This window comes from Salvia miltiorrhiza, chromosome 1, assembly GCF_028751815.1.
Source record: "Salvia miltiorrhiza cultivar Shanhuang (shh) chromosome 1, IMPLAD_Smil_shh, whole genome shotgun sequence".
Lineage (NCBI taxonomy): Eukaryota > Viridiplantae > Streptophyta > Magnoliopsida > Lamiales > Lamiaceae > Salvia > Salvia miltiorrhiza.
In genome coordinates, this window is record NC_080387.1 from 52,272,733 (window position 1) to 52,286,271 (window position 13,539).

Here is a 13,539-nt window from a genome sequence, read left to right on the forward strand (position 1 = left end):
TCTGCTATTCCTTCTGTGTTTCCGGTCTGATCTCCGGTGTTGTGGTTGTGTGGAACGGGCTTCCTGCTGTCGAGAGCATTATCACCGGATTCCTGAGAAGGTCTCCTGTTTGGTGATATTGCTGAGTTCCCAGAGTCGCCGGAATCCTGTCCATCGGATTCCTGAGTTTAGGCGGCTGGATCTGACTGAGTTGGGCTCCGATCTGAGATCATCTTCCATCTTTGTGCGCTGGTCTTTGAGCTGCCGGAGTGTGTTGCTTTTGTGGGAAAATCTGAGCCAAAGTGTCCCGAGGACACATTTTCCCACTTCAATCTTTTCTGCTCTTTCTTACCTTTTCTGTCTTCTTTAGTTTTCTTTCCTTAAACAGTTTAACCTGCTGTGTTTATGTTGATTTACAGGTACTAGCAGGAAGAAGAAGAAACTAAAGGTGAAGAGGAAGAAACGTGAAGAGAAGTTCGGCACTAGAGTGCTGTGTGAAGGCGGCAGGACGGTCGGGAACCAAGTGGTGAACCCCCGGCTAGGCGAAGATACCCAACAGTGGTATCAGAGCCACGGGGACCTAGCCGGGGCACCCTCCGACCGCACCTCCTTCACCCCGCCGCCCGTTGGCTGCGCCGATTCGCTCCCGACGAGCAAGGATTGTGGTAAGTCTGGATTTTCCCTTTCCTGGGAATCCAGCTCTGGTAAATTGGCTGAATCACTAAGACTCCTAGTTTCTAGGGTTGGTGTTACCTGCTGTTTTTCTTTTTTCTGCTTGCTTTTGCTCGCTGAGTTTCTGGTATCTTGCGTTCCTGGTTATCTGTGTGCTTCCGCTTACTGCCTTGTATCTCGATAAACCCCTGGCATTCAAAGCCAAGTAAGGTTCTCCCTTGTATTTGGTCCAGTTCGCCTGGATTCTCCTTTAAAGGAGTCTCCTCGTGCGAGTACCCTGGAAATCAAGGGAGAAAGGGGGCTATCTAGATAGGCTGTATATGCTTTGGTTCCTTACTGTTTCCGCTGTTGTTTTGCTCTGATAGGTGTTTTTGCTTTGGTCTGTAAAAACTCTCTTGGATTGAGAGTTTACCCTTCTCTGAACTCAGATAGTCCTCCTGGAACTTCTTGGAGGGACCAGTGTGAAACCTTGCTCCACAGATCAATCTGTGCTGAGATCTGGGCTCTTCCCTGCTCCTGAACTCCAGAGGTTTCCTTCCTGAGGTTTCTGTGACCTCTGTTGTGGTGTTATTTGCTTTGTGGTCTGACTGACCTGTTACTCTGTGGTTGTTTTGGTTTTCTGTGAAAAAGTGTGTTTGCTTAAGTGCTGCATCTGCATTCACCATGAACAACTTGCATTTGGTGCCATTCAATGGCAGAGATGATTTCCAAGATTGGAAAACCAAAATAGAATGCATATTGGTCAAAGAGAAGGTTAAAAAAGCTTTGTTATCTAAAATTGACAAGTCTGTGACTGATGAAAAATTGCATGACATGAATGACAATGCTAGGGCCACCATCTTGTTAAATCTGAGCAGTTATGTGGTTAGGAAAGTGTCTCATCACTTATGTGCTAAGGATTTATGGGATGAACTGAATTCTTTGTACTCTGCATCATCTGAAACTTCTGCATGGTCTTTGCAAAATCAGTTCATGACTTTTCAAATGGACTCCTCTAAGGATATTGACACCAACATGGATGATTTTAACAAACTGCTGCTTGATTTGAAACTTTCTGGTGATGACAATATTGAGAAATATGCTCCTCAAATTTTGTTAAGTTCCATTCCTGAGTCATTTGCTGAAGTCAAGTCTGCATTAAAGTATGGAGGGTCTAAAGTAACATGTGATATGATTGTGAATAGCTTAAAGGCTAAAGAAAGTGAACTGAAGATTCTTAAATCAAAACCATTGCATGGTGAGGTCATGTTTGTTAACAAAGATAAAAAGGGGTTTGATCAAAAGCCTAAAAAGCTTTGTTGGAATTGTGGAAAACCTGGTCATTTTTCAAATAGGTGTAGACTGCCTAAGAAAAACAAGAGTTTTGTTCCTAATGAACCTGAACAGCATGCAAACAATGTTTTTGAAGATGATGGAGTCTATATGGTGCATGATCATGATTTTCAGTTCATAAACCACTCTAAGGATGTTTCAAAGTCTGTTAGTTCAAATGAATGGTTGATTGATTCTGGCTGCACTTTCCATGTCACTCCTTTTGAGCATATGTTTCATAACTTACAGCATGTTAAGTCTGGGCATATTGCTTTAGCTGATGGTCAAAACTGTGAAATCTTGGGAAAGGGTGATATTTGCTTGAAGTTTGAAAATGGCAGTTTGCTTACCTTGAACGAAGTTAGATATGTACCAGAGTTGGAGTTTAGCTTGATATCTGTGTCTAAACTTGCTGACCAGATGTTAAATGGTTCTGTGAATCACTTGAGATTTCAATTTGAGAAGGATTCTGTGGTGTACTTTTCTGCACCAAGAAAATGGGGTTTATATGCTGTGTGTGCTGAGTCAGTCCCTTGCCTGCTTGAATCCTCACAATATGCTGCTCCAAGTGAGGTGGAGAATGTGGATGTTGTTGATCAAAACAAGTATGATTTTATGTTTTCTCCCCCCACTGTTTCGTTTGAGGTGGATCATCTACTCAATTTGGATGCAAACCCTGAGGTTGACATTGAATCTATCATGCATGATATGCCTGTTATGAATGAACCTAATAATAATGAAACTTGGACTCTAGTGATAAAGCCCACTGAATGTTCTGTTGTTAAGTCCAAATTGTTGTTTAAAGTCAAGCATGAAACCGATATTGTGAGATACAAAACCAGAACTGTTGTTAAGGGATTTACTAAGAAATTAGGCCTTGATTGCAATATGGTTTCTGCTCCTGTTGTGATTTTTGATTGTGGTTAAAATTTCAGTCTCTGTGTTTGTGTGTATGGCAAGTTCAGCCTCTGTAGCTGCTTGTCTCTTTCTTGTTATCTTCCTTTTTCTGCATGATGAGATTGTGTGTGGTGTCTTGCTCTGGTAGTTGTGTCTGCTCTGTTCTTGTTTGTCTGTTGTTTGCTGCTTTGTGTTTCTTTTGTGTCTGGTGTGGGGTTGTCTTCTGTGCTGTGTTGTGCCTTGTGTGTGCTCTGTGTGTTTGTTTTTGTTGAGTCTGTGAGTCTTCAATGATAACCTCTTTTGGTTTGAGAAATGGTGATTTCCCTTGGGTTGGTCTCTGTGGTTTGAGACTGAGATTAATATGCTTAATATTTTTCTCACCCTCTATTATCTTGTCTCTGTGATAGGATGATAGTAAAAATGGCTGTGATGATAAATTCAGTTAAAGGCACACACTCCCTGGTGACATAAAGACTATTGTGCCAAAGGTGGATATGTGGATTGTTGGCCCAATACTCTTTATTTTTCAGCTCAAGCCCAAAACCTCCTTAAGCCCAAACCCAAGCCCATCTCCCTAAATAATCCCACCCCCTTTTCAGCCAAACCCTTAATCCCTCACTTCCCTTGCGCCGCTCTGTTATCTCTCTCTCTCTCTCACCTGCGCCTTTCCATTTCCCCTCCGCCGCCCGTCTCCTCGGTTCTCCTTCCGCCTTCATTTCTCCCCCTCCTTCCCGATGCCTCCCTTTACCTCCCTGATCTGTCCCCAGCTTGGTTATAAAGCACTCGACTGTGGGAAGCTCCGTTTTGGAAGAGGTTCACAACTTTGAAGGCTCTGCTATTCCTTCTGTGTTTCCGGTCTGATCTCCGGTGTTGTGGTTGTGTGGAACGGGCTTCCTGCTGTCGAGAGCATTATCACCGGATTCCTGAGAAGGTCTCCTGTTTGGTGATATTGCTGAGTTCCCAGAGTCGCCGGAATCCTGTCCATCGGATTCCTGAGTTTAGGCGGCTGGATCTGACTGAGTTGGGCTCCGATCTGAGATCATCTTCCATCTTTGTGCGCTGGTCTTTGAGCTGCCGGAGTGTGTTGCTTTTGTGGGAAAATCTGAGCCAAAGTGTCCCGAGGACACATTTTCCCACTTCAATCTTTTCTGCTCTTTCTTACCTTTTCTGTCTTCTTTAGTTTTCTTTCCTTAAACAGTTTAACCTGCTGTGTTTATGTTGATTTACAGGTACTAGCAGGAAGAAGAAGAAACTAAAGGTGAAGAGGAAGAAACGTGAAGAGAAGTTCGGCACTAGAGTGCTGTGTGAAGGCGGCAGGACGGTCGGGAACCAAGTGGTGAACCCCCGGCTAGGCGAAGATACCCAACAATGCAGAGGTTTTTCCGGCAGATCAGACAACGATTGCTGATTAATCGAGCCCTCAGATCCCCATTTTTCTTTCAGAACTCATATCGGATTTTTTGAACAAAGAGAGAGAGTCAAAGTTGAGATGTTGGGCGTCTAGACAATAGCTGGTTATTCCTCACCGCCGATCAAATTCGCTTCTCGTGCCTTGGACCGCACATCGTCGCCGCGCGCATCACCGGCTTCCGCCCATCTGGATTTAAATCCATCTAGATCCCCCTCTTTTTTTTTCCTTGAATCGAGCTAGCTAGGGTGAGAGCAGCATATTTGGATTCCTTCTAATTATCAGGATTTTCTCATATTTTTCAATTAAAGATGCAGATCGACGAGAATTTTCATGTAGTGAAGTGGACTGGAGCTCGACGGCGAAGGTTTGGTTGGAGAGAGAGAGAGATAGTTGGGGCCATCATAATTAAAAATTTAAAAAATATTTTTTTTTAACGGTGTTAACATTTGTTAAGTAGCGGGAGGTATTTGGTGCGATTTTGTCACATTGAGGTAGTAAACAACTCTAACCCTGACTAAAGGGTTCTGTACGCGATAGGGACGCCATCGATGGGGGTAATTTGATACTTAACCTATACTTATATTGTTGGATTTTGGTCATAAAAAATGTTCGAAAAATAAAAAAGATATAGAGTTTCATGCCATTAGTTTTCATCCCTTTTTTTTTTTTTTTACCACTTTCAATGACCAAAATTCATTAATATAAGTAATATTAGAAGTATAACGTTAAGAACTTTCCAACATGCCTTTGGATAGTCCATCAAAATTCAGACAATCAAGTTATTAGCCAGTAAACTTGCAGCTCAAGTTAAATTTCAAAAAAAATAAAAATGTAGGAATATGTATTTTTTAATCAGAAAAATAAATATGGTTAAAAGTTAAATTTTAGATATAGCTTAATCCAAGAATTTATACCTTCGGTCTATTCATATCAACATTTCGATTATCATGTTATGTTTAATTTGGGCGAGAATTGAATTAGCGCTAAAATTATTACAACCATTAAATTTATGCGTTGTCTTTTACTTGTTTCAAAATTTACTCGCAAAATTAGAATACACTCAAAATTGATATTTCATCCATCCAATATATGTAGAAAATCTTTTGACACAAATTTTATTAAAAAGCTATTGAGTGTATTAATAGTGAAAAATGATTTCACACATATTGTCAAGTTAATTATGAATAAATAAATATAAATGTTAGAATATTTTTAAAAGTAAAAAATGTATATATTTGAAACGTAGAAAAATACATAATTTTAGGGAACTTATATAATATATTTAAGCACTAATAACTATTTAAATTTTTACTAATAGAACTATGGAGGACAGTTTAGGCATTCCCCACAGTCCAAATTTATTATGAATAGCACTTTAGTAAAAATGGTTGATTAGTAATCAATCTATTATATAATAGGATTAAGCCTTAACCTATGTGGCATATCTAAAATCTCACCATTTCAAAATCTATTATATAATAGGATTAAGCATTAACCTATGTGGCATATCTAAAATCTCACCATTTCAAAATCTATTATATAATAGGATTAAGCCTTAACCTATGTGGCATATCTAAAATCTCACCATTTCAAAATTTACCATATATAATCTTCATCATTTATTAATTAATTAACTATTACATTCTATATAAAGATTCATTAATCATAATAAATATAATTAATAATAAATAAATATATATATATAATAATAATAATAATAATAATAATAATAATAATAATAATAATAATAATAATAATAATAACATTACATATAATCTAAATTAATAAATTTTATTATTTATTTTTTCTAGATAAAAATTAGATTTACATGTCTGATAAGAAAAAAATTATAATCTATATACAATAAATTATTTTAATTGAATGTTAGTGATTAGATGTATATTTATTATTAATTTTATATTTCTCAATAGCGTACATATTATATGTATATGTTGCAATATATTATATTGTATGAATATATATATATATATATATATAATATTTATATTCTTAATTTTCAATAAAATTAATTTTGAATTAAGTTTGAATTGAGACATGCACGTATATGTAAATGGTTCGGTCATTGATTTACATGTTTGCATAATAAGGCACAAATTCTATAAACTGATTACTTTAAAATAAAATCTTATTTTATGTCTATCAAACTAATTAAAATTTTATTTTTATTTTATATAAAATAAATCCATACATTTTATTTATATAGGGAAGAAAAATATATTTTTCATTTCTGCAAACTTTATTTGTTTCTATTCGTCCATTGCTACAATAATAATAATAATAATAATAATAATAATAATAATAATAATAATAATAATAATAATAATAATAATAATAATAATAATAATAATAATAATAATATCTATTCTATAATACGATTAGGCCTTAGTCTACGTGGCAGGCCTCAAATTCTTTCTTTTCAATCTCAATCTCCAACGTGGCATTTGAGAATCCAATCTATATATTCTCATTCTCACTTTTGAAACAAAAGTCACGCCTCCCTCTTCCTCACGCCTCCATTTTCCTCACCCCATCGTCGCCGTCCCTGAATCCGGTCGGCGTCGTCTCCCCCTTCACTGTCTCTCTCTTCTCTCAATCATTTTCTCTCTCTAAAGTCGATTGCACACTCAAATTGAGCCCTAATTCCCCCCTTAAACTGTCCGCCTCTCTCTCCCTCTAAATTCAGGCGTCGCCGCCATCCTAAGGGCGGCGTTGCTCCGCCTCATCTCTGACTCCCTCTTCCATTCCTTAATTAGTTCGATTTTATTTCCACTTCTTAAACCCATGAGAATTCTCCATTCGAAGCAATTAATACAAGAGCCCTAAGATTTCTTTTTCCTATAACCCGTTGCCGTTCCTTCTTCTAGACTCCGGCAAAATAGTCGCCGTTGAGCTTGCGGTTCGTCCGCCGCCGAGTCACCGCTGAGCCCTGGAGTTCGACCACCGTGCCGTCGACTCCCACCCCACCGATGACTTCTCTGTTTTGATACCTCCATTTCCTGATCTTCCGTGATTCTTCCTACACACCTATGGTAAGTATTAAATTAGTTTCCTAATTTAATAACGTGTTTCACTATTTTAAATATAGAATGATTATTATTTTAGAAAGAATAATTTTTGGAAAGAATTTTGGCATCTGCTATCAAGCGTGTTGTGATTGTTGCATGGAAGCAATATGATTTATCAACTCTGATGAGGGGTGAAATATGCAAGGTCCTAAGATCAGGACACGTGGCTTTGCTTGGAATACCAGAGATGAGCAGCAATGAGCAAAGAAGCTGTGAGAAATAGGCAGAGGGAAAAGTCCAGAGCAGAGCTAACCAGAGCAGAGTTGGCAGAGCAAAGCTTCCAGAGCAGAGCTGCCAGAGCAGAGTTGCCAGAGCAGAGCTTCCAGAGCCAGAGCTAACCAGAGCAGAGGGCCAGAGCCAAGTTGCCAGAGCAGAGCTGCCAGAGCAGATAAGCTAGAGCCAGAGCTAACCAAAGCAGAGATGCCAGAGCAAAGCTTCCAGAGCAGAGCTGCCAGAGCAGAGTTGCCAGAGCAGAGCTTCCAGAGCAAAGCTGCCAGAGCCAGAGCTAACCAGAGCAGAGCTTCCAGAGCAGAGGGCCAGAGCCAAGTTGCCAGAGCATAGATGCCGGAGCTAAGTCATTAAAGTCAGAGCCAGAGCCAAGTCGCCAGATCCAGAGTCAGAGCTAAGTCGTTAGAGTCAGAGCCAGAGCCAAATCGCCAGATCCAGAGTCAGAGCTAAGCTATTGGAGCCAGAGCGCGGAGCCACACGCCAGAAGGCGGAGCTACTTAACAGAGTGGAGCCAAAGAGTAGAAGTCTGCCCCAAGGAAGGAAATCCAGAGCTACTAGACAGAGCGGGATGATGAGGACAGAATCTAGCTCTGTAATTAGGGGACAACGACCTGACAAGTTATAATCTAATAATAGCCTTAATTAGTTTAATAGCGAGCATGCGGAATAGATGACCAAACGAATTTACTACTTTACTCTGACTATAATGCCTATAAATACCTACGATGATGAAATAAAGTACACGCTCTCTCTTTTACTGCTTTAAGAACTCTTCTCTTTCCTTTTCTCTCTAGAGTTTGAACTAATAAAATTACATATATAAATAAAATATCTAAATTGTTAGAGTTATGTTTGTTAGATAGTTGACAATTGGAGTCATGGTTGAATATAATTTCATATTTGATGATGCACTCTCAAACTCTAGATGAGATGACGCTCAAAACTTCAGACGAGATGATGCTCTTTCAAGTTTTAGACGAGATGATTCTCTTTCAAGTTTCAGACAAGATGATGCTCAGAAGTAGGGGTGGAAAATCGGGTTGCGGGTATCGGGTATACCCTCACCCGTCCCGATACCCGCGCGGGTATCGGGTACCCGATACCCGCAAAATTCGGGTGGAGGGTCGGGTGCGGGTATCGCATCCTCAAAAATCGCGGGTAGAGGGTACCCGCGGGTATACCCGCGGGTACCCGCATACCCGCAATAAATATTTAAAAAATAAAATTAAATAATTTTATTTAATAATATTAGGAATTAAACCAATTAACCAAAATTAAATATTAGGAATTAAACCAATAAATATTAGGAATTAAACCCATAAATATTAGAAATTAAACCAATAATATTAGGAATTAAACCAATAAATATTAGGAATTTTATTTAATAATATTAGGAATTAAACCAATTAGGAATTGAACCAATAAATATTAGGAATTAAACCAATAAATATTAGGAATTAAACCAATAATATTAGGAATTAAACCAATAATATTAGGAATTTTATTTAATAATATTAGGAATTAAACCAATAAATATTAGGAATTAAACCAATTTTATTTAATAATATTAGGAATTAAACCAATTAACCAAAATTTAAAAATAAAATTAAATAATTTTATTTAATAATATTAGGAATTTTATTCGTCACAGGTTTTATGAATAATCGATGAAATAGAAAGGATATTTTCAATTTTTTTGTGAAATGCGGGACAAAATACCCTCTCGCGGGACAAAATACCCTCTCGCGGGACGAAATACCCTCCAGCGGGACCAAAAACCCGCAAAATTGCAATTTAAAAAAAAAATCGCGGGACTGTGAGGGTACCCTCATACCCGCAGCGGGTATCCGCTGCGGGTATTCGGGTACCCGCATCGGGGAAGAGGGTCGGGTGAGGGTGCCGTTTTCGGCAGTTTTCGTCCCGCGGGTACCCGCATTTTGCGGGTAGGGTACCCGCGGGTACCCGATTTTCCACCCCTACTCAGAAGTTAGAGATGATCTGTCAAGTTTGCGACGAGATGATGCCCACAACTTGGTTGGTCTTAAAACTCCAAATGATACGATGTTCGATAAATCAGTTATGGTCTTTTAAATATCACGCGAGATTATTTTCATAATTAGTTATGCTTTTAGAAGTTCGGAATTATATGATACTCACAATTCAATTATGATTTTTCGAACTCCATATAAAATTATGGTCAAAAGGTAAAATAAAAAAAAATTTGAACAAAATTAATAAATCTTCTAATAACAAATGCAACAAATCAATCCGCCATCATACATATGTCAAATTTATATGTATTTCTACTCTTTTTTTTTTTTCTTACGCGTCAACTTTTTATAAAATTTTATATGAAAACTAATGGGTATTTTTATGATCTCAACAAAATTAATAATTTAATTGCTAAAAGTTGTTGAGATTAATATAATTTAAAATGTATTACTAATTTAATTTAATTTAATTAATTATATAAATAATTTACATAAAAAATTATTTATATAATTATCATAAGAATAACATAAAATATATAAATTACAAGAAAATATGTACCCGTCGAATTTCGACGGGTAATACACTAGTTGTTTTGATAAAAAGAAAAGTACTAATTCTATTTTACTTCAATTTCTATAAACAGTATAATTCTATTTTACTTCATCACGCCAGCAAATTCAAATGCACCCTTAATATAACAACGACAATAATTAAAATTTAAAATGGGAAAGGGATTTAATAAATACTGAAATTTTGTTTTTGACTTTATATAGCAATTTTATAATAAAAGAAAAAGGAAAAGAAAAGAGAAAAAAATTTGCATTATCCCGTAGTCTTAGCTGCCCCGCCCGTTAACTGTTTTAAGGATGAGCCCTCCAACTCCAACGTTTTTCTACAGAGAGAGAGAGACGATGAATGAAATATAGAAATCGATTTTATGGAATAAGGTTTTGTCCGAATGTACAATGAACACTGATCAAGATCGACACCAATCTCAGCGGCCGGTACCGCTCAAGGATGCGTCGCCGTCGCCCGCGGCGGAGCCGCCGCCCAATTCAAATGCTCCGTCTAAAAATCCCGATGCCATCTTGAGCGGTGGTGGAACCAGGTGCATTTTTTTTATTTTCTGATCATTTTTGTTATATTTATTTACAATGGTGTGCTGTTGCAGGTTGAAATGTTGTTGTTGATAGCGTGAACTTGATTGAAGCTAGGTTTAGCTGCGATCAGGCGTATTTTGCGGGATGGAATGGGTTGATTTATTGAATGTAGGATTATGATGTATTGAGAGAGATTATTTTATTAAGAGAGAAATAATAGCTTTGGGATTATGCAAAAAAAAAAAAAAAGAAGAGTCAAACTTGCAGTGTGCTTGCAGGGTGAAATGTTGTTATTGATAGCTTGAAATTGAAACTAGGTTTGTCTGCGATCAGGCGTATTTTGGGGGATGGAATTGATTGATTTATTGTTGTGGGATTGTGATACCATGAGAGATATTACTTGTTTAATTGTTTTAAGAGAAAATGCAATCTTTTTTTATTTTATTTTTTCAAAATTGCAGCAATCTCACTAGAGATAAGAATGGAAGGATAAGTTATGGATATTCCAGTTTCAAGGGTAAACGTTCATCCATGGAGGATTATTACGAGATTCGGATATCAGAAGTGGATGGTCAAATGGTTGCCCTTTTTGGCGTTTATGATGGTACATCATCATTTTATGAAAATAACGACACTATGAACTTCGGTTATCTTATAGCTCCTTGATGAATCCAACCACAATTCTCTCTTGATCTTATTTATGCTATAATGTATTAATGGAGAAAGTGAAAATTATTTAATGTGTGATGCTTTCTTGTTTTTTTTTTTTATTATGTTTGATACCAGGGCATGGTGGGTTCCGAACTGCAGAGTACCTTAAGAAGAATCTCTTTAATAATCTCAGAAGCCACCCTGATTTTATCAAAGATACAAAGTTAGCTATCGGTATGGATTTCAAGACTCCAAGAGTAACGATTAATGTGATATATTGTAAAAAAAAAAAAAGAACTGAGGTGGTGTATCTTGTAATACAACACGCTCTTGATTGCAGTTGAAGCTTTTAAACAAACTGACACAGAGTACCTCAATGAAGAGAAAGGTCAACAGAAAGATGCAGGTTCGACTGCATCAACTGCTGTCCTTGTGCAGGACAAGATATTTGTTGCAAATGTGGGAGATTCTAGAGTTGTTGCTTCTAGAGCTGGTTCAGGTTTGATGCCATCTTGGGAGCTCGATCTTTTTGCATGGATAGTTTTTGTCTGATTTTGCATTTAGTATCTTTGTATAAATATATGAAATATTTAGTATCTTGTCGCTAAAAGAACCTCTCATATCCGACCCTTATTGGGGAATGATGAATTTGCTTCATAGTATATCTAGAAAACTCTCTAAGGAAGAGCTTGAAATGCTTCATCGCTCAATCAACTATAATTCAGCTTAAGATCAGGCTTTTGAGGTGGAGCGAGTGGACTCATGGTCCTATATGGTTTTTGCCCATTGATTTACTCTTTCCTTTGAGATCATTTTATATCTACGCTTTATGCATATACTGAGATCTCGGGTCGTTAGCTCTAGCACTTATGCTGACATTTGCTGCTTTATGTAGCAATTCCATTGTCGATTGACCACAAGCCTGATAGGACTGATGAACGTGAACGGATTGAAAAGGCTGGTGGTTTCATCGTTTGGGCTGGTAACTTTGAATCCTCACGTCTTTCCTGTTCTTGTCAATATTATATCTTACAGTCAGTTGTGCTTCTCATGATTTCTTCTGGTGTTTCGAAATCATAACGCTTGATTTTGTCATTTCTGTTGTATTCCACATTAGTTTCTGTTTAATTTGTATCCAACACATGTAATAATTCTTAAATACCAGTATACCACATACCAACTATGGTGTCAAATGTTGTCTGTGGTTTTTTGGGTGTCCACCGAAATAGGAATATTTGCCGAGACATTTACATATTGAAATCGAGTTGTAGTTAATCAATCCCCCTCTCGTCTGGCTGCATGTTTAGCTACTTTTTTTGCCTCAACACTGTGCCTCTTGGTCAGGTACATGGAGGGTTGGTGGCGTTCTTGCTGTTTCTCGAGCATTTGGAGATAAACTTCTTAGACCATATGTAGTGGCGGAGCCTGAAATTCAGGTATTGTTATTGCATTTTCTCCAACTTGCATTCTAGAATCGCAGTTTGTAATTTTACTCTAATGCACAAGTGTTTCTTGACCACAAAGCATTTGATGATAATCTGGTATGCTTCATTGAAGATTATGTGAAAGCAAACCAAACGTGCAAGTTCTATAACTTAATGGGATTTCCTTTGTTTTGACATTTGTTATGGAATCTAGGAAGAACAAATTGACGGTGTAGATTTTCTTATAATTGCAAGCGACGGCCTATGGAATGTCCTCTCAAATAAGGTTAGTTACGCGCATGAATTCAGCTAGCATATATGCTCGCATTGCATGATTTGCTTTCGTCTGGATCTGCACGCGAACGTTTTCTTAAGTCCAACTCTACTCGTCGTTCATCCAGGATGCTGTAAACATCGTGCAAGACATAGCAGATGCTGAAGCAGCATCAAGAAAACTGGTGGAAGAAGCCTACGGCAAGGGGAGTTCCGACAACATCACCTGTTTAGTCGTTCGATTTGAGAACTGACAATCAGACAACAACATCGTATCCATTGATTTCGTGTTATAGATTCTTCCTTTTCTTCGATTAGAGCCTGTGATCATAGGAGTCTGTTTTTCCTTATTGCAGATTTGAGCAGTATGCAACAACATGCTTCTGTTTCTGGTAGTATTTGGCTATGAAGCTAAATTCAACCATATCTATGTAGGAATATTTTCGGACTATCTTTCACTGAGAAACAAAAAATATTTACCTAGTAATTATTTTCATGTAATTTCCGAGCTAAAA

General features: G+C 37.5%; 1 protein-coding gene across 1 annotated transcript; it reads left to right on the forward strand.

Annotated features, from left to right (window-relative positions):
- Positions 1-10,348: 10,348 nt before the first annotated feature.
- On the forward strand, positions 10,349-13,539 carry LOC130993031 (probable protein phosphatase 2C 11). Its single transcript, XM_057917754.1, has 8 exons — positions 10,349-10,684; positions 11,138-11,280; positions 11,463-11,561; positions 11,668-11,826; positions 12,223-12,309; positions 12,672-12,763; positions 12,966-13,037; positions 13,153-13,539. Exons 1-8 carry the CDS (start codon positions 10,542-10,544, stop codon positions 13,276-13,278), a joined length of 921 nt encoding a protein of 306 aa, XP_057773737.1. The 5' UTR covers positions 10,349-10,541; the 3' UTR covers positions 13,279-13,539.

What these genes read in the sequence shown, in the direction of transcription:
- LOC130993031 (XM_057917754.1), top strand. Translation starts at nt 10,542, where the DNA reads ATGAACACTGATCAAGATCGACACCAATCTCAGCGGCCGGTACCGCTC. An exon ending in CCTTTTTGGCGTTTATGATG is followed by an intron (nt 11,281 to 11,462) that starts GTACATCATCAT and finishes GTTTGATACCAG; the next exon opens with GGCATGGTGGGTTCCGAACT. An exon ending in TGGCGGAGCCTGAAATTCAG is followed by an intron (nt 12,764 to 12,965) that starts GTATTGTTATTG and finishes TATGGAATCTAG; the next exon opens with GAAGAACAAATTGACGGTGT.